Source organism: Pseudorasbora parva, chromosome 3 (genome assembly GCF_024679245.1).
Source record: "Pseudorasbora parva isolate DD20220531a chromosome 3, ASM2467924v1, whole genome shotgun sequence".
In the NCBI taxonomy this organism is placed as follows: Eukaryota; Metazoa; Chordata; class Actinopteri; order Cypriniformes; family Gobionidae; genus Pseudorasbora; species Pseudorasbora parva.
In genome coordinates, this window is record NC_090174.1 from 252737 (window position 1) to 275000 (window position 22264).

General features: G+C 37.1%; 1 protein-coding gene across 1 annotated transcript in view; it reads right to left on the reverse strand.

Annotated features, from left to right (window-relative positions):
* Positions 1-1157: 1157 nt before the first annotated feature.
* The window catches only part of rab14l (RAB14, member RAS oncogene family, like), a 25886-nt gene continuing 4779 nt past the window's right edge, over positions 1158-22264 (reverse strand). Inside the window, exons 5-8 of the mRNA XM_067437512.1 lie at positions 18999-19065; positions 14549-14636; positions 13501-13531; positions 1158-3174 (exon numbers count right to left, since the gene is read on the reverse strand). Of these exons, the coding sequence (XP_067293613.1) occupies positions 2997-3174; positions 13501-13531; positions 14549-14636; positions 18999-19065 (364 nt within the window). The 3' untranslated portion in view covers positions 1158-2996. The remainder of the gene's footprint in view (positions 3175-13500; positions 13532-14548; positions 14637-18998; positions 19066-22264) is intronic.

The following is a 22264-nucleotide window of genomic DNA, read 5'->3' on the forward strand; positions in this document are numbered from 1 at the left end:
TTGGCAGCAAAAGGGGGACCAACACAATATTAGGAAGGTGCTCATAATGTTATGCCTGATCGATGCATCTTTGAAGACTAGTAATGAATGTTTTTTTATGAGCAGCAGGATAATTATATTCATACGAACAGAGCCGAAGCACAACCCTCGAAAAAAATCTTCCACTAAATGCATGCAGTTTTATAAAATTATATAAAATCTGATTTTTTATATTCTAGATACCTTTTTCTATATTTTTGAATGTGCATAATTATCTTATCAATCCAGTTAACATCTACAAGCTGTGTAAGAATATGGGTCAGCATTCCCGTTGGTCTGAACTAAAAGAGCCAAGTTACCGCTAAATAAAGCAGCGATGCGCTTATAAACACTACTTTATTCAACATTATACAGAAGATGGAAGAAAACGCCAATGGATCTTTCCAAAGTTTGCAGATATGACAAACGCCATAAAGTAAACATTACCAATGATTCAGCAGTCAGAAGCAATCCTTTGGCATTAATGCGTTACTCGTTGATTGCGAACCGCTCTGAAAGCACAAGCCTGTCGAACAAAGAACAGCACCATGTCTCATTTATTTCATTAAATCTTTTGAATACACATTTCGCTGTAGCAAGTACTCTTTTTTTCGGTCCCCAAATATAAGACTTCATGACATTATAGTTAAGACTTTTCTTATACCTCTAAAAATATTCAAGACTTTAAAGGGTTAGTTCAGCCAAAGATGAACTGTCTGTCATTAACTCCTCTCCCTAATGTCGCTCCACACCCGTAAGACCTCCGCTCATCTTCACACACAGTTTAAGATATTTTATATTTAGTCCGAGAGCGTATGCAAGTGTATGCACACTATACTGTCCATGTCCAGAAAGGGAATAAAAACATCATCACAGTAGTCCATATGAGACATCAGTGGGTTAATTAGAGTCTCTTGAAGCATCCAAAATACATTTGGGTCCAAAAATAACAAAAACTACGACTTTATTCAGCATTGGCTTCTCTTCCGCGTTTTATATTATTTGTTATTTTTGGACAGTATAGTGTGCATACACTTGCATACTCTCACGGACATTTCATTTTGGGCTGAACTAACCCTTTAAGGCCTTAAATGATAAATAAATCCTGGTTCTGATTTATTCCGAATGAAACGGAGCCGTTTTCTGTCTAGAGCATATTTATTGTCATCATTAAAATCAAAACGTCAACATTTTAAAATCATATACACACAAGAAGAGATTTATAAACGTTAGCACAGCTCCGTCAGAGTTTATACATATGTACTGCTTCAAAGGTCATTCAGACAGCGATGGCTCAGCCGAGATCTGCTCGCCTGTTCCTCATCCAGGCCGGAGTGAAGCGAGCCCATTGGACGAGCGGTGGCCATCTTCTTTCAGGTACATCAACAGACAGCCTTATATACAGCAGCTGGATCAGATCAGAGCTCATATGGTACATACACTCATTAACACACAGATGCTGCTTCACAGGAAGTTGCGCGTTGTGTTAATATACAAGCCGATGGCGCAGACGTTTACTGTACAGCTACACAACTGGAGCATTTTCTGTCACATCTCAGACAGCTATACAAAATGGTAGCAGTGCTGTAAACCCATTTGCACTGCAAACAATGCTCTTCTTACTCAGGATTTCTGTCTTGTTTCTAGTCTAAATATAACAATTCTTACATTAAGAAACATTTACTAGACAAGTACAAATTATTGTGTTGTTTTGGGGGAATAACTCAAAATGAAGAGAGTTTTAGCTTAAAATAAGATAAATAATCTGCCAATGGGGTGAGAAAAATAATCTTTTTTTGAGTTATTTTCCCCCAAAACAAGACAATTACTTTAGCTCGTCTAGTAAATACTTCTTGTTAAGAATATTTAGATGTTTGGAGTAGAAACAAGACAAAAATACTGAGTAAGAAAAGCATTTTTTGCCGTGTGTTTAACTCAACCCCGGACTGCGTTGAGCTAGTAAAGATTAAACAGTGATGGTAATAATATTAACATGAATAACAATAAGGCAACATAAAATAACAGTTGTAAATTACAGACAAACGAATGATCGAGGAGCGGAAGAGAGCGATGACAGAATCATTCTGAAATCTTTCCATAAAGTGTCTTCGATTCGTAAAGCTGTCCAACCCTTAACACTCGTGTGTGTGTGTGTGTGTGTGTGTGCTCCTGCTTTAAATCGGGACTCAAATCACGTTTATGATGCTCTGAAAACAATCATAAGGTCTCGTTTCTACAGATGAATGTGACGAGATATAAAACAAATCACTAAAGAAGAGCCTGATCGGAGTTCAGCGGTCTGGCAGATTGCCCTCTCCTAAACCGATGCGTCGCGGGATTAGAGGATGAGGATGGGAAAGGAAGAACACACTGAGCAGGAGAAGGGGAGGATGGACAGATGAAGAGAAAGATAAGACAACATGACTGCGTACACATACACGCCACTTTCTAAAGCCATGCGGCGTGATATCTGTACGCATTTTGGACTATCCGCGTGTGTGAGAGTGTTGGGTAGGTTTAGGGGTGTGTGTGTGTGTGAGAGTGTTGGGTAGGTTTGGGGTGTGTGTGTGAGAGTGTTGGGTAGGTTTAGGGGTGTGTGTGTGTGTGAGAGTGTTGGGTAGGTTAGGGGTGTATGTGTGAGAGTGTTGGGTAGGTTTATGGGCATGGGCGTGTGTGTGTGTGAGAGATGGGTAGGTTTAGGTTCAGGGGGATAGAATGACAGTGTTGATAAACTCGCTAAAATGTGATTATGCGTCTTGATAGCACGCCAAAATGGCACCCGAATTGGCGTGTCATACATACGCCATTTCATGAGCTCAGTCTGGATAAGAGGAAATGAGGGCAGGAAGCCATGCCGCCACCTCTCCGCAGCCGAGCCCGGGCCGTGTGTGTGAGGATGATGATGAAGAGGAGGAAGAAGAGGAGAAGGAGGATGATGATGAAGAAGAAGAGGAGTTAGAGGAGGAGTCTGGTGTTGATTAGCATCCGCAGCCGTCCCTCTGTGGCTGGGGTTCGCTGCTGAGCCGGCCCCCCTGCGGCGCTGACGGTTTGTGCTGTACGCCCGATTCGGCCGCGTTCAGATCCAGACTGCCGTCCTGAATGTTCTGGTAGATCTTCTTCGCCGCCTCCAGGAAAGCATCCTCCACATTCTCACCTCTGGGACAACAAACACACGGCTGTCATCTGAGAGCTTACAGGAGTCTAATGCTCTGATTATGGGTGGGTTATATAACAATATATACTCAGTACTCACTAAATACATACTCACTATATACTCACTACTCAATACATACTCACTATATACTCACTACTCACTATATACTCACTACTCAATACATACTCACTATATACTCACTACTCAATACATACTCACTATATACTCAGTACTCACTATATACTCAATACTCAATACATACTCACTATATACTCACTACTCAATACATACTATATACTCAGTACTCACTATATTCAATACTCACTACTCAATATCTACTCACTATACTCAGTACTCACTATATACTCACTACTCAATATATACTCACTTTATACTCACTACTCACTACTCAATATATACTCAGTACTCACTATATACTCTATATTTAGTACTCACTAGTCAATATATACTCACTACATACTCAGTACTCACTACTCAATAAATACTCCGTACTCACTATTCAATATATACTCAGTACTCACTAAATATATACTCACTATATATATATATATATATATATATATATATATATATATATATATATATATATATATATATATAGTATGTACTGAGTATATAGTGAGTAGTGATTATATAGTATGTAATGAGTATATAGTGAGTATTGAGTATAAAGTGAGGAATGAGAATATAGTGAGTTTGGAATATATGTTGAATACTGAGTACAGTAAGTATATAGTATATAGTGAGTATATAGTGCATAATGGGTATATGTTGAATAGTGAGTACTGAATCTATAGTGAGTACTGAGTATATGTTGAATAGTGAGTATAGTGACTATATAGTACATAGTGAGTATATAGTGCATAATGAGTATATGTTGAATAGTGAGTATATAGTAAGAATATCCACAATTTTCCTGCGAGTCTTAGTGGGCGTCGCCATGACACTCGAGTACTCGGTTGACGGCATCTCAGTTCCGGTTTAGCACACATTACAGTTATGCTGTGTTCACACCAGACGCGAGAGACGAGAATAAATAGCGCTATTCGTGCGAACATGGACGCGTGAACATTTTGAATCCATTCGCTTCATTCACTACACAACAGACGCGAATTTGCGTCATGGGAGGGGCTTCTGCTTCTGCCAGGCAGCGGCAGTCGTCAGAAGGACGAGCCGAGTTAAGGCTGCTCTAGCTGGGGTTAATGAGCGCTGAGCGCCGCGGTCTCTCACCTCAGAAACCTACTTGCTTCCATAAACCATGCAACATAAACGGACCCGTTTGACATGTTGCCTAGCACCATACACACCCATTCAATGCCCAACGAGCTTCAAATAAACTCAATAATTGTGATGTAGATGTAATATTTATATTTTAATATTTGTAATTGTTGAAATCATGTCAGACCTTGTCAGTAGACTTTTTTTTTAAATCAGCATGAAAATAGATGCATGAACTTCAATTAATTTAAGTGCATTGTAATAAAAATTAACATTTCATTGCTGAAAATTTAATTATTGACTTTATATAATATATTAGTTTAACCTATTTAAAATACTGCAGTACAACTGTATAATTTTTTGCAAGGGGTATGTTTATTGTTTTCAGTAATTTACAGCTTTATTGTGTAGCAAGACCGCTCTAACAACCTAACGTTAAATAGAGACCTCCACTCCCGCGGGACCCAGCACAACCGAGTGCGGCGTGGGATCATATTTGATGGTGAATGCGGATGCGGGAGGCAAGACATTATTGTGTGCGTGTCGCGGGAAAATAAAATTATTTTGTGGAACCCCCGCAAAATGGAAATATCTAACAAAATAAATAACTAGAAACAAATAAACCTTTATTTATAATAAAATAAAATCGATTTACAAGGCACATGGACGGAAGGTAAATCTTCCGTGGTTCATAGGAACAGCCAATCCCACCACACAGTGGCAAAATGTGTGCGCCGCATAACTCAGGTGAATCGCTTAGTGCTACAGATATTAGTAAGTTCTTGTAAGATAGTCAGATCCATGCGACCATCTGGGACATGTGATCATTTTGCCTGAAGCGGTGTTGTAAAAGTTTACTCCTGAATCCTCATAATACAACCAAGCGTTTAGCTGATAACAGTACAGACTAACGTAAACCGGAAGTTCCGTTACCGGCGTGTTCTACGTTGCCATAGCGATCATGGAAAAGGTCAGAGTTCGGGAAAGTTGTGGATAGTATGTACTGAGTATATAGTGAGTAGTGATTATATAGTATGTAGTGAGTATATAGTGAGTTGTGAGTATATAGTATGTAGTGAGTATGTAGTGAGTATATAGTATGTAGTGAGTATATAGTATATAGTGAGTAGTGAGTATATAGTATATAGTGAGTATATAGTGAGTAGTGAGTATATAGTATGTAGTGAGTATATTGAGTTGTGAGTATATAGTATGTAGTGAGTATATAGTGAGTTGTGAGTATATAGTGAGTTGTGAGTATATAGTGAGTAGTGAGTATATAGTATGTGGTGAGTATATAGTATGTAGTGAGTATATAGTGAGTAGTGAGTATATAGTGAGTTGTTAGTATATAGTATGTAGTGAGTATATAGTGAGTTGTTAGTATATAGTATGTAGTGAGTATATAGTGAGTTGTGAGTATATAGTATGTAGGGAGTATATAGTGAGTATATAGTATGTAGGGAGTATATAGTGAGTATATAGTGAGTTGTGAGTATATAGTATGTAGTGAGTATATAGTGAGTTGTGAGTATATAGTGAGTAGTGAGTATATAGTATGTGGTGAGTATATAGTATGTAGTGAGTATATAGTGAGTAGTGAGTATATAGTGAGTTGTTAGTATATAGTATGTAGTGAGTATATAGTGAGTAGTGAGTATATAGTGAGTTGTGAGTATATAGTATGTAGTGAGTATATAGTATGTAGTGAGTATGTAGTGAGTATATAGTATGTAGTGAGTATATAGTATATAGTGAGTAGTGAGTATATAGTGAGTATATAGTATGTAGTGAGTATATAGTATGTAGTGAGTATATAGTGAGTTGTGAGTATATAGTATGTAGTGAGTATATAGTGAGTAGTGAGTATATAGTGAGTAGTGAGTATATAGTATGTAGTGAGTATATAGTGAGTAGTGAGTATATAGTGAGTTGTGAGTATATAGTATGTAGTGAGTATATAGTGAGTTGTGAGTATATAGTGAGTAGTGAGTATATAGTATATAGTGAGTTGTGAGTATATAGTATGTAGTGAGTATATAGTGAGTAGTGAGAATATAGTGAGTTGTTAGTGTATAGTATGTAGTGAGTATATAGTATGTAGTGAGTATATAGTGAGTTGTGAGTATATAGTATCTATAAAATCTTTCGTGGTTCATAGGAACAGCCAATCCCACCACACAGTGGCAAAATGTGTGCGCCGCATAACTCAGGTGAATCGCTTAGTGCTACAGATATTAGTAAGTTCTTGTAAGATAGTCAGATCCATGCGACCATCTGGGACATGTGATCATTTTGCCTGAAGCGGTGTTGTAAAAGTTTACTCCTGAATCCTCATAATACAACCAAGCGTTTAGCTGATAACAGTACAGACTAACGTAAACCGGAAGTTCCGTTACCGGCGTGTTCTACGTTGCCATAGCGATCATGGAAAAGGTCAGAGTTCGGGAAAGTTGTGGATAGTATGTACTGAGTATATAGTGAGTAGTGATTATATAGTATGTAGTGAGTATATAGTGAGTTGTGAGTATATAGTATGTAGTGAGTATGTAGTGAGTATATAGTATGTAGTGAGTATATAGTATATAGTGAGTAGTGAGTATATAGTATATAGTGAGTATATAGTGAGTAGTGAGTATATAGTATGTAGTGAGTATATTGAGTTGTGAGTATATAGTATGTAGTGAGTATATAGTGAGTTGTGAGTATATAGTGAGTTGTGAGTATATAGTGAGTTGTGAGTATATAGTGAGTAGTGAGTATATAGTATGTGGTGAGTATATAGTATGTAGTGAGTATATAGTGAGTAGTGAGTATATAGTGAGTTGTTAGTATATAGTATGTAGTGAGTATATAGTGAGTTGTTAGTATATAGTATGTAGTGAGTATATAGTGAGTTGTGAGTATATAGTATGTAGGGAGTATATAGTGAGTATATAGTATGTAGGGAGTATATAGTGAGTATATAGTGAGTTGTGAGTATATAGTATGTAGTGAGTATATAGTGAGTTGTGAGTATATAGTGAGTAGTGAGTATATAGTATGTGGTGAGTATATAGTATGTAGTGAGTATATAGTGAGTAGTGAGTATATAGTGAGTTGTTAGTATATAGTATGTAGTGAGTATATAGTGAGTAGTGAGTATATAGTGAGTTGTGAGTATATAGTATGTAGTGAGTATATAGTATGTAGTGAGTATGTAGTGAGTATATAGTATGTAGTGAGTATATAGTATATAGTGAGTAGTGAGTATATAGTGAGTATATAGTATGTAGTGAGTATATAGTATGTAGTGAGTATATAGTGAGTTGTGAGTATATAGTATGTAGTGAGTATATAGTGAGTAGTGAGTATATAGTGAGTAGTGAGTATATAGTATGTAGTGAGTATATAGTGAGTAGTGAGTATATAGTGAGTTGTGAGTATATAGTATGTAGTGAGTATATAGTGAGTTGTGAGTATATAGTGAGTAGTGAGTATATAGTATATAGTGAGTTGTGAGTATATAGTATGTAGTGAGTATATAGTGAGTAGTGAGAATATAGTGAGTTGTTAGTGTATAGTATGTAGTGAGTATATAGTATGTAGTGAGTATATAGTGAGTTGTGAGTATATAGTATCTATAAAATCTTTCGTGGTTCATAGGAACAGCCAATCCCACCACACAGTGGCAAAATGTGTGCGCCGCATAACTCAGGTGAATCGCTTAGTGCTACAGATATTAGTAAGTTCTTGTAAGATAGTCAGATCCATGCGACCATCTGGGACATGTGATCATTTTGCCTGAAGCGGTGTTGTAAAAGTTTACTCCTGAATCCTCATAATACAACCAAGCGTTTAGCTAATAACAGTACAGACTAACGTAAACCGGAAGTTCCGTTACCGGCGTGTTCTACGTTGCCATAGCGATCATGGAAAAGGTCAGAGTTCGGGAAAGTTGTGGATAGTATGTACTGAGTATATAGTGAGTAGTGATTATATAGTATGTAGTGAGTATATAGTGAGTTGTGAGTATATAGTATGTAGTGAGTATGTAGTGAGTATATAGTATGTAGTGAGTATATAGTATATAGTGAGTAGTGAGTATATAGTATATAGTGAGTATATAGTGAGTAGTGAGTATATAGTATGTAGTGAGTATATAGTGAGTTGTGAGTATATAGTATGTAGTGAGTATATAGTGAGTTGTGAGTATATAGTGAGTTGTGAGTATATAGTGAGTTGTGAGTATATAGTGAGTAGTGAGTATATAGTATGTGGTGAGTATATAGTATGTAGTGAGTATATAGTGAGTAGTGAGTATATAGTGAGTTGTTAGTATATAGTATGTAGTGAGTATATAGTGAGTTGTTAGTATATAGTATGTAGTGAGTATATAGTGAGTTGTGAGTATATAGTATGTAGTGAGTATATAGTGAGTATATAGTGAGTTGTGAGTATATAGTATGTAGTGAGTATATAGTGAGTTGTGAGTATATAGTGAGTAGTGAGTATATAGTATGTGGTGAGTATATAGTATGTAGTGAGTATATAGTGAGTAGTGAGTATATAGTGAGTTGTTAGTATATAGTATGTAGTGAGTATATAGTGAGTAGTGAGTATATAGTGAGTTGTGAGTATATAGTATGTAGTGAGTATATAGTATGTAGTGAGTATGTAGTGAGTATATAGTATGTAGTGAGTATATAGTATATAGTGAGTATATAGTATGTAGTGAGTATATAGTGAGTTGTGAGTATATAGTATGTAGTGAGTATATAGTGAGTAGTGAGTATATAGTGAGTAGTGAGTATATAGTATGTAGTGAGTATATAGTGAGTAGTGAGTATATAGTGAGTTGTGAGTATATAGTATGTAGTGAGTATATAGTGAGTTGTGAGTATATAGTGAGTAGTGAGTATATAGTATATAGTGAGTTGTGAGTATATAGTATGTAGTGAGTATATAGTGAGTAGTGAGTATATAGTGAGTTGTTAGTGTATAGTATGTAGTGAGTATATAGTATGTAGTGAGTATATAGTGAGTTGTGAGTATATAGTATGTAGTGAGTATATAGTGAGTTGTGAGTATATAGTATGTAGTGAGTATAGTGAGTTGTGAGTATATAGTATGTAGTGAGTATATAATATGTAGTGAGTATATAGTGAGTTGTGAGTATATAGTATGTAGTGAGTATATAGTGAGTTGTGAGTATATAGTATGTAGTGAGTATATAGTGAGTTGTGAGTATATAGTATGTAGTGAGTATATAGTGAGTAGTGAGTATATAGTGAGTAGTGAGTATATAGTGAGTAGTGAGTATATAGTATGTAGTGAGTATATAGTGAGTAGTGAGTATATAGTATGTAGTGAGTATATAGTGAGTAGTGAGTATATAGTATGTAGTGAGTATATAGTGAGTTGTTAGTATATAGTATGTAGTGAGTATATAGTGAGTTGTGAGTATATAGTATGTAGGGAGTATATAGTGAGTATATAGTATGTAGGGAGTATATAGTGAGTATATAGTGAGTTGTGAGTATATAGTGAGTTGTGAGTATATAGTGAGTAGTGAGTATATAGTATGTGGTGAGTATATAGTATGTAGTGAGTATATAGTGAGTAGTGAGTATATAGTGAGTTGTTAGTATATAGTATGTAGTGAGTATATAGTGAGTAGTGAGTATATAGTGAGTTGTGAGTATATAGTATGTAGTGAGTATATAGTATGTAGTGAGTATATAGTATGTAGTGAGTATATAGTATATAGTGAGTAGTGAGTATATAGTGAGTATATAGTATGTAGTGAGTATATAGTATGTAGTGAGTATATAGTGAGTTGTGAGTATATAGTATGTAGTGAGTATATAGTGAGTAGTGAGTATATAGTGAGTAGTGAGTATATAGTATGTAGTGAGTATATAGTGAGTAGTGAGTATATAGTGAGTTGTGAGTATATAGTATGTAGTGAGTATATAGTGAGTTGTGAGTATATAGTGAGTAGTGAGTATATAGTATATAGTGAGTTGTGAGTATATAGTATGTAGTGAGTATATAGTGAGTAGTGAGAATATAGTGAGTTGTTAGTGTATAGTATGTAGTGAGTATATAGTATGTAGTGAGTATATAGTGAGTTGTGAGTATATAGTATCTATAAAATCTTTCGTGGTTCATAGGAACAGCCAATCCCACCACACAGTGGCAAAATGTGTGCGCCGCATAACTCAGGTGAATCGCTTAGTGCTACAGATATTAGTAAGTTCTTGTAAGATAGTCAGATCCATGCGACCATCTGGGACATGTGATCATTTTGCCTGAAGCGGTGTTGTAAAAGTTTACTCCTGAATCCTCATAATACAACCAAGCGTTTAGCTGATAACAGTACAGACTAACGTAAACCGGAAGTTCCGTTACCGGCGTGTTCTACGTTGCCATAGCGATCATGGAAAAGGTCAGAGTTCGGGAAAGTTGTGGATAGTATGTACTGAGTATATAGTGAGTAGTGATTATATAGTATGTAGTGAGTATATAGTGAATTGTGAGTATATAGTATGTAGTGAGTATGTAGTGAGTATAAAGTATGTAGTGAGTATATAGTATATAGTGAGTAGTGAGTATATAGTATATAGTGAGTATATAGTGAGTAGTGAGTATATAGTATGTAGTGAGTATATAGTGAGTTGTGAGTATATAGTATGTAGTGAGTATATAGTGAGTTGTGAGTATATAGTGAGTTGTGAGTATATAGTGAGTTGTGAGTATATAGTGAGTAGTGAGTATATAGTATGTGGTGAGTATATAGTATGTAGTGAGTATATAGTGAGTAGTGAGTATATAGTGAGTTGTTAGTATATAGTATGTAGTGAGTATATAGTGAGTTGTTAGTATATAGTATGTAGTGAGTATATAGTGAGTTGTGAGTATATAGTATGTAGTGAGTATATAGTGAGTATATAGTGAGTTGTGAGTATATAGTATGTAGTGAGTATATAGTGAGTTGTGAGTATATAGTGAGTAGTGAGTATATAGTATGTGGTAAGTATATAGTATGTAGTGAGTATATAGTGAGTAGTGAGTATATAGTGAGTTGTTAGTATATAGTATGTAGTGAGTATATAGTGAGTAGTGAGTATATAGTGAGTTGTGAGTATATAGTATGTAGTGAGTATATAGTATGTAGTGAGTATGTAGTGAGTATATAGTATGTAGTGAGTATATAGTATATAGTGAGTATATAGTGAGTATATAGTATGTAGTGAGTATATAGTGAGTTGTGAGTATATAGTATGTAGTGAGTATATAGTGAGTAGTGAGTATATAGTGAGTAGTGAGTATATAGTGAGTAGTGAGTATATAGTGAGTAGTGAGTATATAGTGAGTTGTGAGTATATAGTATGTAGTGAGTATATAGTGAGTTGTGAGTATATAGTGAGTAGTGAGTATATAGTATATAGTGAGTTGTGAGTATATAGTATGTAGTGAGTATATAGTGAGTAGTGAGTATATAGTGAGTAGTGAGTATATAGTATATAGTGAGTTGTGAGTATATAGTATGTAGTGAGTATATAGTGAGTAGTGAGTATATAGTGAGTTGTTAGTGTATAGTATGTAGTGAGTATATAGTATGTAGTGAGTATATAGTGAGTTGTGAGTCTATAGTATGTAGTGAGTATATAGTGAGTTGTGAGTATATAGTACGTAGTGAGTATAGTGAGTTGTGAGTATATAGTATGTAGTGAGTATATAATATGTAGTGAGTATATAGTGAGTTGTGAGTATATAGTATGTAGTGAGTATATAGTGAGTTGTGAGTATATAGTATGTAGTGAGTATATAGTGAGTTGTGAGTATATAGTATGTAGTGAGTATATAGTGAGTAGTGAGTATATAGTGAGTAGTGAGTATATAGTGAGTAGTGAGTATATAGTATGTAGTGAGTATATAGTGAGTAGTGAGTATATAGTGAGTAGTGAGTATATAGTATATAGTGAGTATATAGTGAGTAGTGAGTATATAGTATGTAGTGAGTATATAGTGAGTAGTGAGTATATAGTATGTAGTGAGTATATAGTATGTAGTGAGTATATAGTGAGTAGTGAGTATATAGTGAGTAGTGAGTATATAGTATGTAGTGAGTATATAGTGAGTAGTGAGTATATAGTATGTAGTGAGTATATAGTGAGTAGTGAGTATATAGTGAGTAGTGAGTATATAGTGAGTAGTGAGTATATAGTATGTAGTGAGTATATAGTGAGTAGTGAGTATATAGTGAGTAGTGAGTATATAGTGAGTAGTGAGTATATAGTATATAGTGAGTATATAGTATGTAGTGAGTATATAGTATGTAGTGAGTATATAGTGAGTAGTGAGTATATAGTGAGTATATAGTGAGTAGTGAGTATATAGTATGTAGTGAGTATATAGTGAGTAGTGAGTATATAGTATGTAGTGAGTATATAGTGAGTAGTGAGTATATAGTATGTAGTGAGTATATAGTGAGTTGTGAGTATAGTATGTAGTGAGTATATAGTGAGTTGTGAGTATATAGTATGTAGTGAGTATATAGTATGTAGTGAGTATATAGTGAGTATATAGTATATAGTGAGTAGTGAGTATATAGTATATAGTGAGTATATAGTGAGTAGTGAGTATATAGTATGTAGTGAGTATATAGTGAGTAGTGAGTATATAGTATGTAGTGAGTATATAGTGAGTAGTGAGTATATAGTATGTAGTGAGTATATAGTGAGTTGTGAGTATAGTATGTAGTGAGTATATAGTATATAGTGAGTTGTGAGTATATAGTATGTAGTGAGTATATAGTATGTAGTGGGTATATAGTATGTAGTGAGTATATAGTATGTAGTGAGTATATAGTATGTAGTGAGTATATAGTGAGTTGTGAGTATAGTATGTAGTGAGTATATAGTATGTAGTGAGTATATAGTATGTAGTGGGTATATAGTATGTAGTGAGTATACAGTATGTATACCTGGGCAGAGCGAGTTAACGGCAAGCAATGTTTAATTTGTTGGTAATGCTATGATAATTGATACTGCCTTTCACAGCAGCCGTGATCATATAGCTGTGGTACTGCAGGAATAACTCACGTTTTGGCGCTGGCCTCCAGGAACAGCAGACCTGAGGATGAAACACACTGATGAGGATCAGGAGGCGTATTACAGAAAGATCTTAACTTTAGAATCCTATCCCATCTGTTTGGTAACCATGGCAGTTTCAGTTAGGGCTGAATTTAGGACAAGGGCTATTACAGAATGACATTTCTTAAATGCATAATCCTATCTTAACTATGGATAGGAAACGGGAATTACAGAAGCATCCTAACGCCACAACCCCACTGGTGTCCCAGCTTTGATGATGAAATGCTTCTAACGTTTAATATTATACAGACTCCCACGTCACGATTTTACAGTTAGTTGACAAATTGCGACCCACATTACCGAGCCCGACGAGCTGTCACGGAGCCTTAGCCTGCCAGTCCACTGTGGCATAAAGGCGCTGGACGTTGGTATTCACAAATTGAACGTCTCTAAAGTTGCATAAGACATTGGTATACTACACATCTCTTCCTTCAATAGCGTTTGAACGGACTATGTAAAAGCTGTGCATTATAGCTCACACCTAGAGGAACCGTTTAAATGCTATTAAAGTCAGAAATGTGTATAACTTACCAATGTCTTATGCAACTTTGGAGACAGTTCCTACCTTTGCGAATATCAAACATTTTCTTGTCTTTTTTTTCTTTTCTTCTTTTTTTAAAAGGCAATTTATAAAACAGGCTTTAACTTTTCAAAATGATCAAAATATACATTTCTTCCGCACTGGAATTAAAAGCACGCCGTTGTTTCTCCTTTTTGATTTTAGGTTTACCTCAGAAGCAGTTTGCTTGGTAACAGACCTGAGAGTTGATGACCAAACTCGATTGAGCTGTTGAAGATTTCCTAACTACAGGTAAGATTACATTTTGTAAGATAGGATAAGAGTCCTAAATCAAGTTAAGATTTGCTTCTGTAATACGAAATTGTGACAAATCCTAAATTAACTCAAGATAAGACCTAAGATAGAACATTTCTGTAATACGCCGCCAGGACTCAAAGCGTCTGCGCTGCACACGAGACAGGCGCCAGCTTTACTCACCGTTCTCTTCAGCAAACTGCTTAGCCTCCTCGTACGTCACATCCCGCTGGGCTTCCAGGTCTGCTTTATTTCCTATGAGTATAATCACCTGCACAAGAACACAACCATCTCTCTGAGAGCCAAGACACCTCAACCTCAAGAGCACAGACTTTACCCGCCTGTTCTGGGTGGTGCTCGGGTATTATGGGATGTGAATGCTAGGCTAGGTGCTTTGGTTGGTTTCTAGGGCGATGCTAGGTGTCATAGATGGTTGCTAGGGTGTTGTTAGGTAGTTTCTATGCTGTCAGGGCTGTATACACTGCAAAAAATGCTCTTCTTATTTAGGAATTTTGTATTGCTTATAGTCCAAATAGCTAACAATTCTTAAATCAAGATGCATTTACTAGATAAGCAAAATGACGCAAGATATTATTTCATGTTTTGTTGAACAAAATATTAAAATGAAGAGTTTTTGCTTAAAACAGGCAAAATGATCTGCCAATGGGGTGAGAAAAATAATCTGGTTTCTTGTTTCCGAACAGAAATAAGATTATTTTTGCCTGTTTTAAGCAAAAACTCACTTAATTTTGATATTTTTTCCCAGAAAACAAGACAAAATATCTTATGTAACTTTACTGATCTAGTAAATGCATCTTGGTTTAATAATATTTAGATATTTGGACTGGAAACAAGAAAAAATACTGAGTAAGAAGAGTGTTTTTTGCAGTGCATTGCCCTGTGTGAGTCAACGGAGGCCAACCCTGTTACATACAATGTTCTGGTGCTGAGATATGGCTTATTCATGCAGATAGTGTTTAGATATGGTTGCTAGGCAGTGACTAGGGTGTTTGTGGGTGGTTGCTAAGGTGTTACTAGGTGTCACAGATGGTTTCTAAGGTGTTGTTAGGTAGTTCTGTGTTATCAATCCTGTACATTTCCCTAAATCAACAGAGGCCAACCCTGATACATACAATGTGCTGGTACTGAGATATTGCTTATTCATGAAGATATGATCGCTAGGGTGTTGTAGGTAATAATAATAATAATAATATATTCTATTTGTAAAGCCCTTTTCATAGTTAAAAACAATCCCAAAGGTAGTTGATAAGGTGTTGCTAGGAAGTTATCAGAGTGTTCTGGCAGGTTGCTAGGGTGTTTCTGGGTTAGGGCTGGGTATTGTTCAAAATCTTTTGATTCAGTGCCAATTTTGAAACCTCAGTAGGCCTGTCGCCATAGTCAATAAATCAATTAATCGCACGATAAAAAAATGAGCTCGATAATTTTTCCGGCTGAGATAATTTCCATTTCTCTCTGTTTGAAATATTCCTCTCAGTTTATTCGGCTCTGTTTGAGTGTGCGTGTGAGTCTACGCGCTGATATGAGCAAATATCCAATCATATGCACTAAAGTTAGGGGTGTTAGCGGCGTTTTAAAGCCTTGTGTTAAACATTTCATTCGCGGTTTGCATGCGCTGAGCGCGCGCCTGTCAGACACGTGATTACTGGACTAGTCTTACTGCGCTAATAGCCTGCTGTCAAACACAACATATATAAACAGTCGGATATGTCTAAAGTAAAAGTAAAATCGCGTGTCTGTATATAAGATGCGAGCCGGTCTTAGTAGCGCAGACAAGTGATTGTGAACGCTTGTCCTTAAAGGGACAGTTCACCTCTAAAACTATAGAGGTATTAAAATAGACAAAGAAAAGAAAAAAATCACTCACTGCTCTTGAATAAAGTAATAATACAGTAGCTTTCAATCAATGTATGTTGTATATTGAAGACTATGTAGTTTTAATTTTAGCCTACATTTATTCATTCAATTTCATACTTAAACACTGCTGTACATCTCTGAGCTGCTACTGTAAGTCTTTATATATTATACAATACACTGGGAATGTGTGCAAGGTTTTTTTTAGTAAAGTTTTAAGTTTAAGTAAGGGGTTTCAAGTCTAGAAAGTCTAGTGAAATAAAGACGACTATTACAACCCCAAATCAGGAAAAGTTGGGACAGTATGGAATGTGCAAATAAAATAAAAAAGAAGTGATTTCTAAAATTACTTTGACTTGTATTTCATTGCAGACAATATGAACACAATATTTCATGTTTTGTCTGGTCAACTTCATGTCATTTGTAAATATGCATCCTTTCCTGTCATTCAGACCTGCAACACATTTCAAAAAAAGTTGGGACAGTAAAGCATTTAGCACTTTGTAATGTTGCCATTCCTTTTCACAACACTTAAAAGACGTTTAGGGACTGAAGACACCAAGTGATGAAGTGTTTCAGGTGTAATTTTGTCCCATTCTTCCTGCAAACAAGTCTTAAGGTGGGCAACAGTACGGGGTCTTCGTTGCCACACGTTCTCTATTGGAGACCGGTCGGGACTGCAGGCAGGCCAGTCAGGTACCCGTACCCTCTTCCTCCGCAGCCAGGACTTTGTAATGTGTGCAGAATGTGGTTTTGCATTGTCTTGTTGAAATATGCATGGACGTCCCTGGAAAAGATATCTTCTTGAAGGCAGCATATTATGCTCCAAAATCTCTCTGTCCTTTTCAGCATTAATGGTGCCTTCACAGAAGTGCAAGTTACCTTTGCCAAGGGCACTGACACAACCCCATCCCATGACAGACCCTGGCTTTTGGACTTGTTGCTGGTAACAGTCTGGATGATCCTTTTCTTCTTTGGTCCGGAGCACACGGCGTCCATTCCTCCCAAAAAATACCTGAAATACTGATTCATCTGACCACAGTACACATTTCCACTGTGTGATGGTCCATCCCAGACGCCTCCGAGCCCAGAGAAGTCGACGGCGCTTCTGGACACTGTTAACATAAGGCTTCCTTTTGGCACAGTACAGTTTTAACTGGCATTTGTGGATGTAACTACGTATTGTGGTACTTGAGAAAGGTTTGCTAAAGTAGTCCTGAGCCCATGTGGTGATATCGCTTCTAGATGAATGACGATTCTTGATGCAGTGCCGCCTGAGGGATCGGAGATCACGGTTGTTCAGCTTAGGCTTGCGGCCTTGTCCTTTACGCACTGAAATTCCTCCAGATTCCTTGAATCTTGTAATTATGTTATGCACTGTTGAATGTGAAATATCCAAATCTCTTCCTATCTTTCTTTGAGGAACATTGTTTTTAAACATGTCAATAATTTTCTCACGTATTTGTTGGCAAACTGGCGATCCTCGGGCCATCTTTGCTCCTAAAGGATTAGATCTTTCTTGGATGCTGTTTTTGTACCAAATCATAATTTCAATCACCTGTTGACATCACTTGTTTCAAATCATTATTTAACCCTTTTACCTCATTACTAGCCCTAAATTACTCCTCTCTCAACTTTTTTTGAAATGTGTTGCAGGTCTGAATGACAGGAAAGGATGCATATTTACTAATGACATGAAGTTGACCAGACAAAACATGAAATATTTTGTGTTCATATTGTCTGCAATGAAATACAAGTCAAAGTAAATTTAGAAATCACTTCTTTTTTATTTTATTTGCGTTTTCCAAACTGTCCCAACTTTTTCTGATTTGGGGTTGTACAATAAAAACATTTTCTCCTAAACCTCTTTCTGTTCCTGTCGCCTAAGAATAGAATAGCAAAAAACCGAACAGAACCAAAAACGGTGGTGTGTATTGACCAGCGGACTGACTGTATCGTTGCATCCCTAGTGTTAATACTCGACACGCAGACCGGGTGCCGATGTGATGAGACGTCCTGCTCGGCCAGATTCGTCTGGAACTCGGGGCTCTTCGATAGTGGAGCAGCACGCAAAGTTACAAAATTTGACGTGCACACCGGCAAACGAAATTTGGTCTCGCGCGCACTGCATTGACGTTATTTTTTGCCGCGCACCGTCGCGCTCATGCGGATGCGCAGAGTATAAACGAGTCTTAAAGCTACACTGAAGTCGGCAGTTTGTAGCCTAGAAATCTAGAAGCACCCAAGCGGCAGCAAATCTAATCTGCCGCGAGTGTCGTCTAGCAACTCTCAATACTCTTCTGAGCTGTAAACGCCAAACTCTGGTCAGGCCAATCACATCGTGTATAGAGTCAGTGGGCGGGGCTTAATATAATAACGGCCGAGTTGGCGAACGGCGGTCTGTCGAATCAGCTCTGACCGTGACTCTGGAAGACTTGAGTTCAGCTTTTCTCTGAGAAAAGAACAAAGAACGGCACTGAAGTCATTCTGAAGAAGGGAAGATGTGTTCGGAGTTTAGCCGACCGGATACGGTGAATGTTTAATCTGTCAGCGAGCTCTGCTTCACCTTCATTGCTCTGGTTGGTGTAGCGCTATCCTATCGCGTGCAGAGGGAGTTTGACAGACAGCCGTTTATCCGCCCCTCAGATTGAGCCGTCAGTGGAGAGTTTCAGACCAAACATCTGGATGTGGGTCCGGCTTGTCAGGCTAGGAGGACGGAGGCTTGTAATGCCAATTGACATAAAAGTTGACTTGTACTCACAGTATTGGGGTTAGTGAGGTTCCTGGCGTCAGTCAACCAGCTGCTGAGGTGATTGTATGTGCTTCTCCTGTAACACACACACACACACACACACACGGTTAAAAAACACCCTAACACACATTTAGTGAAATTAGACCAGTGAACGTTTAGTGCACGCTTTCACTGCGTAATTTAGTCTTTCAAAATGTCTCCAAAATTCAAGATAAGGCAGCAAAAACACTCTTCATGTATTTTATATTTATATAATTTAATATAGTTGATCAATATACACGAAGAGTGCTGTCTTTCTCCAGATATCAGCATGAAAACGTGAAACTGATTTTATAAAAGTTCAATAAACAAGAAGTTAATATTAAGCTACTCACATTTTAGACACAATATTGCCTGTTTTTGCTCATTTTCGCCGTCTCCAAGCAACACACGGCAGGTGTTTCGTTACTGAATGAACGAATCGTTTGAACGAATGATTCAATGACTCGCTCATTAAGACATTCTGAATGAATCAGTTGAATCTCAATGACATTAACAGTGACTAGCTGCCACCTACTGGCCATTTTAATTTCACATGTAAAAAGTATCTTTTTATGTTTTAAATCTTTTCAAATATCAATATTCAATGATTCATGTTTAAAATATAAAAACATTATGCATATGTATGCAGGTTATATATTTATTTACACTGCAAAAAATGCTCTTCTTACTTAATATTTTTATCTCACATTTACGGATTTGTCAGACGCTTTTATCCAAAGAGACTTACAGTGGATTCAAGGCACACATTTTACATTATTGTCAGTTCTTGCTCTCCCTGGGAATCGAACCCATGACCTCGGTGTCGCTAGCGCCGCGCTCTACTGGTTGAGCTGCAGGAAGCCGTTTGTTTCTAATCCTAATATCTAATCATTCTTAAATCAGGATGCATTTACTACTGAAGTAAAACGACATAAGATATTATTTCATGTGTTTTGTTTGTCTGATTGAAATCTTGTTTCCGAACAGAAATAAGATTATTTCTCTCCCCCCATTGGCAGATCATTTTGCTTGTTTTAAGCAAAAACTCTCTTCATTTAGATTTTATTTTAACAAAACATGAAATAATATCTTGTGTCGTTTTACTTCAGTAGTAAATGCATCTTGATTTAAGAATGATTAGATATTAAGACTAGAAAAAAGACAAAAATACTAAATAAGAAGAACATTTTTTTGCAGTGTGGGAAGGTGGATCTTTCTCTCACTCACACACACACACTCTCTCTCTCTCTCTCTCTCTCTCTCACTCTCTCTCTCTCTCTCTCTCTCTCACACACACACACACACTCTCTCTCTCTCCCACTCAAGATTCAAGATTCAAGATTCAAATAGCTTTATTGGCATGGTGAAGGAAATCTTTACATTGCCAAAGCATTCATAACACTATACGAAATAAATAATAATACAAATAAAATAAAATTACATGAAAATAAACATAGCAATAAAAATGTCCAATCTTCTAATATTTACAAAGTGGTTAGCTCTGTCCTGCTGGAGGCTCTTTTGTCGTGACAGGACTTCACGTATCTGGCAGCCAGGTTTGGGTTCGCTGGGCTTTCTCCGAGCAGGAGTGGGAGTTTGTCCATATTTGATAATTGAAGGAAGTCTTTCTGATGGGTTGTGGAAAGGGGATAGAATGTGTCTCTAATGTTTTTATAATTGGGGCAGAATGTCAGGAAATGTAGCTCTGTTTCCAGCTGCTTCTCTGTGCAGTGAGGACACAGTCGCTCTTCCTTCGGCAGCCAGGTCTGTCTGTGTCTGCCTGTCTCTATGCTCAGACTGTGTTCACTGAGTCTGTACATGCTCAGGACTTTCCTCAGCTTAGGGTCGCTCACTTTACTCAGGTATCCTGCCAATTCATATTTTCTGTTTAGGGCCAAATAGCATTCCAATTTACTCTGTTTCTCTGTTGCAACTGTCCAATGTTTGAGGTATTTTTCTTTTTGTGTTTTAATGATTTGGTTTGGTCTGGCTATGTTTTTATTGTCAGTTTGTGACGTCAGCTCTAAGACCAGTCGGCCGAGGGCGTTGTTCTCTGGCTTCAGCTCTCGGTAGGTCAGGGCTTTGTGATGGAGGGTCTGTTCATCGCTACTTTTTAAGTGGGCATGGAATTTAATGGCTCTTTTTTGAATGGTTATTACCAGGGGGTATAGTCCTAATTCTGCTCTACAGGCATTATTTGGGGTTTTGCGCTGAACTCGTAGCAAGATTTTGCACAGCTCGGTCTGCAGAGTCTCTATTGGGTGTTTGTCCCATGTTGAGAACTCTTGGTCTGAGAGCGGACCCCAGACTTCACTCCCGTACAGCGCGATGGGCTCTATTACGGTCTTCATTATTTTTAGCCAGATTCTGATTGGGATGTCAATTTGTATATTTCTCCTAATAGCATAAAAAGCTCTCCGTGCCTTTTCTCTCAAGTCCTTAACAGCTTTTTTAAAATTCCCTGTGTTGCTAATATTTATGCCGAGGTAAGTGTAATCCTGTGTGTGTTCGAGGGGCATGTGGTTTAATTTGAAACTATGATGTTGGTCTTGGCGGTTGGGTCTCTTTTGGAAAATCATTATTTTAGTGTTTTTGGGGTTAACTGATAGAGCCCATGACTGACAGAAGTTGTTTAGGAGGTCTAGATGCTGCTGTAGACCCTCTTTAGTGGGAGACAGCAGCACCAGATCATCAGCAAACAGAAGGCATTTGACTTCAGTGTCCAGTAGAGTCACTCTCTCTCTCACACACACACACACTCTCTCTCTTCTCTCTCTCTCTCTCTCTCTCTCTCTCTCTCTCTCTCTCTCTCTCTCTCTCTCTCTCTCTCTCTCTCTCTCTCTCTCTCTCTCTCTCCCTCTCTCTCACACACACACACACAAACACTCTCTCTCTCCCACTCTCTCTCTCTCACACACACTCTCTCTCTCTCTCTCTCTCTCTCTCTCTCTCTCTCTCTCTCTCTCTCACACACACACACACACTCTCTCTCTCTCTCCCACTCTCTCTCTCACACACACACACACTCTCTCTCTCTCTCTCTCTCTCTCTCTCTCTCTCTCTCAATTTTTCAATTCAATTCAATTCAAGATTGCTTTATTGGCATGAATGTAAAAATACAATATTGCCAAAGCGAATTACATAAATAATAATACACATTGACATAAATAATAATAATTGATAGTAATAAGAAAGAAAATATTACAACACCGTATAACTTAACTTGAACTTAAATAACCGTTGTAACAAATTAG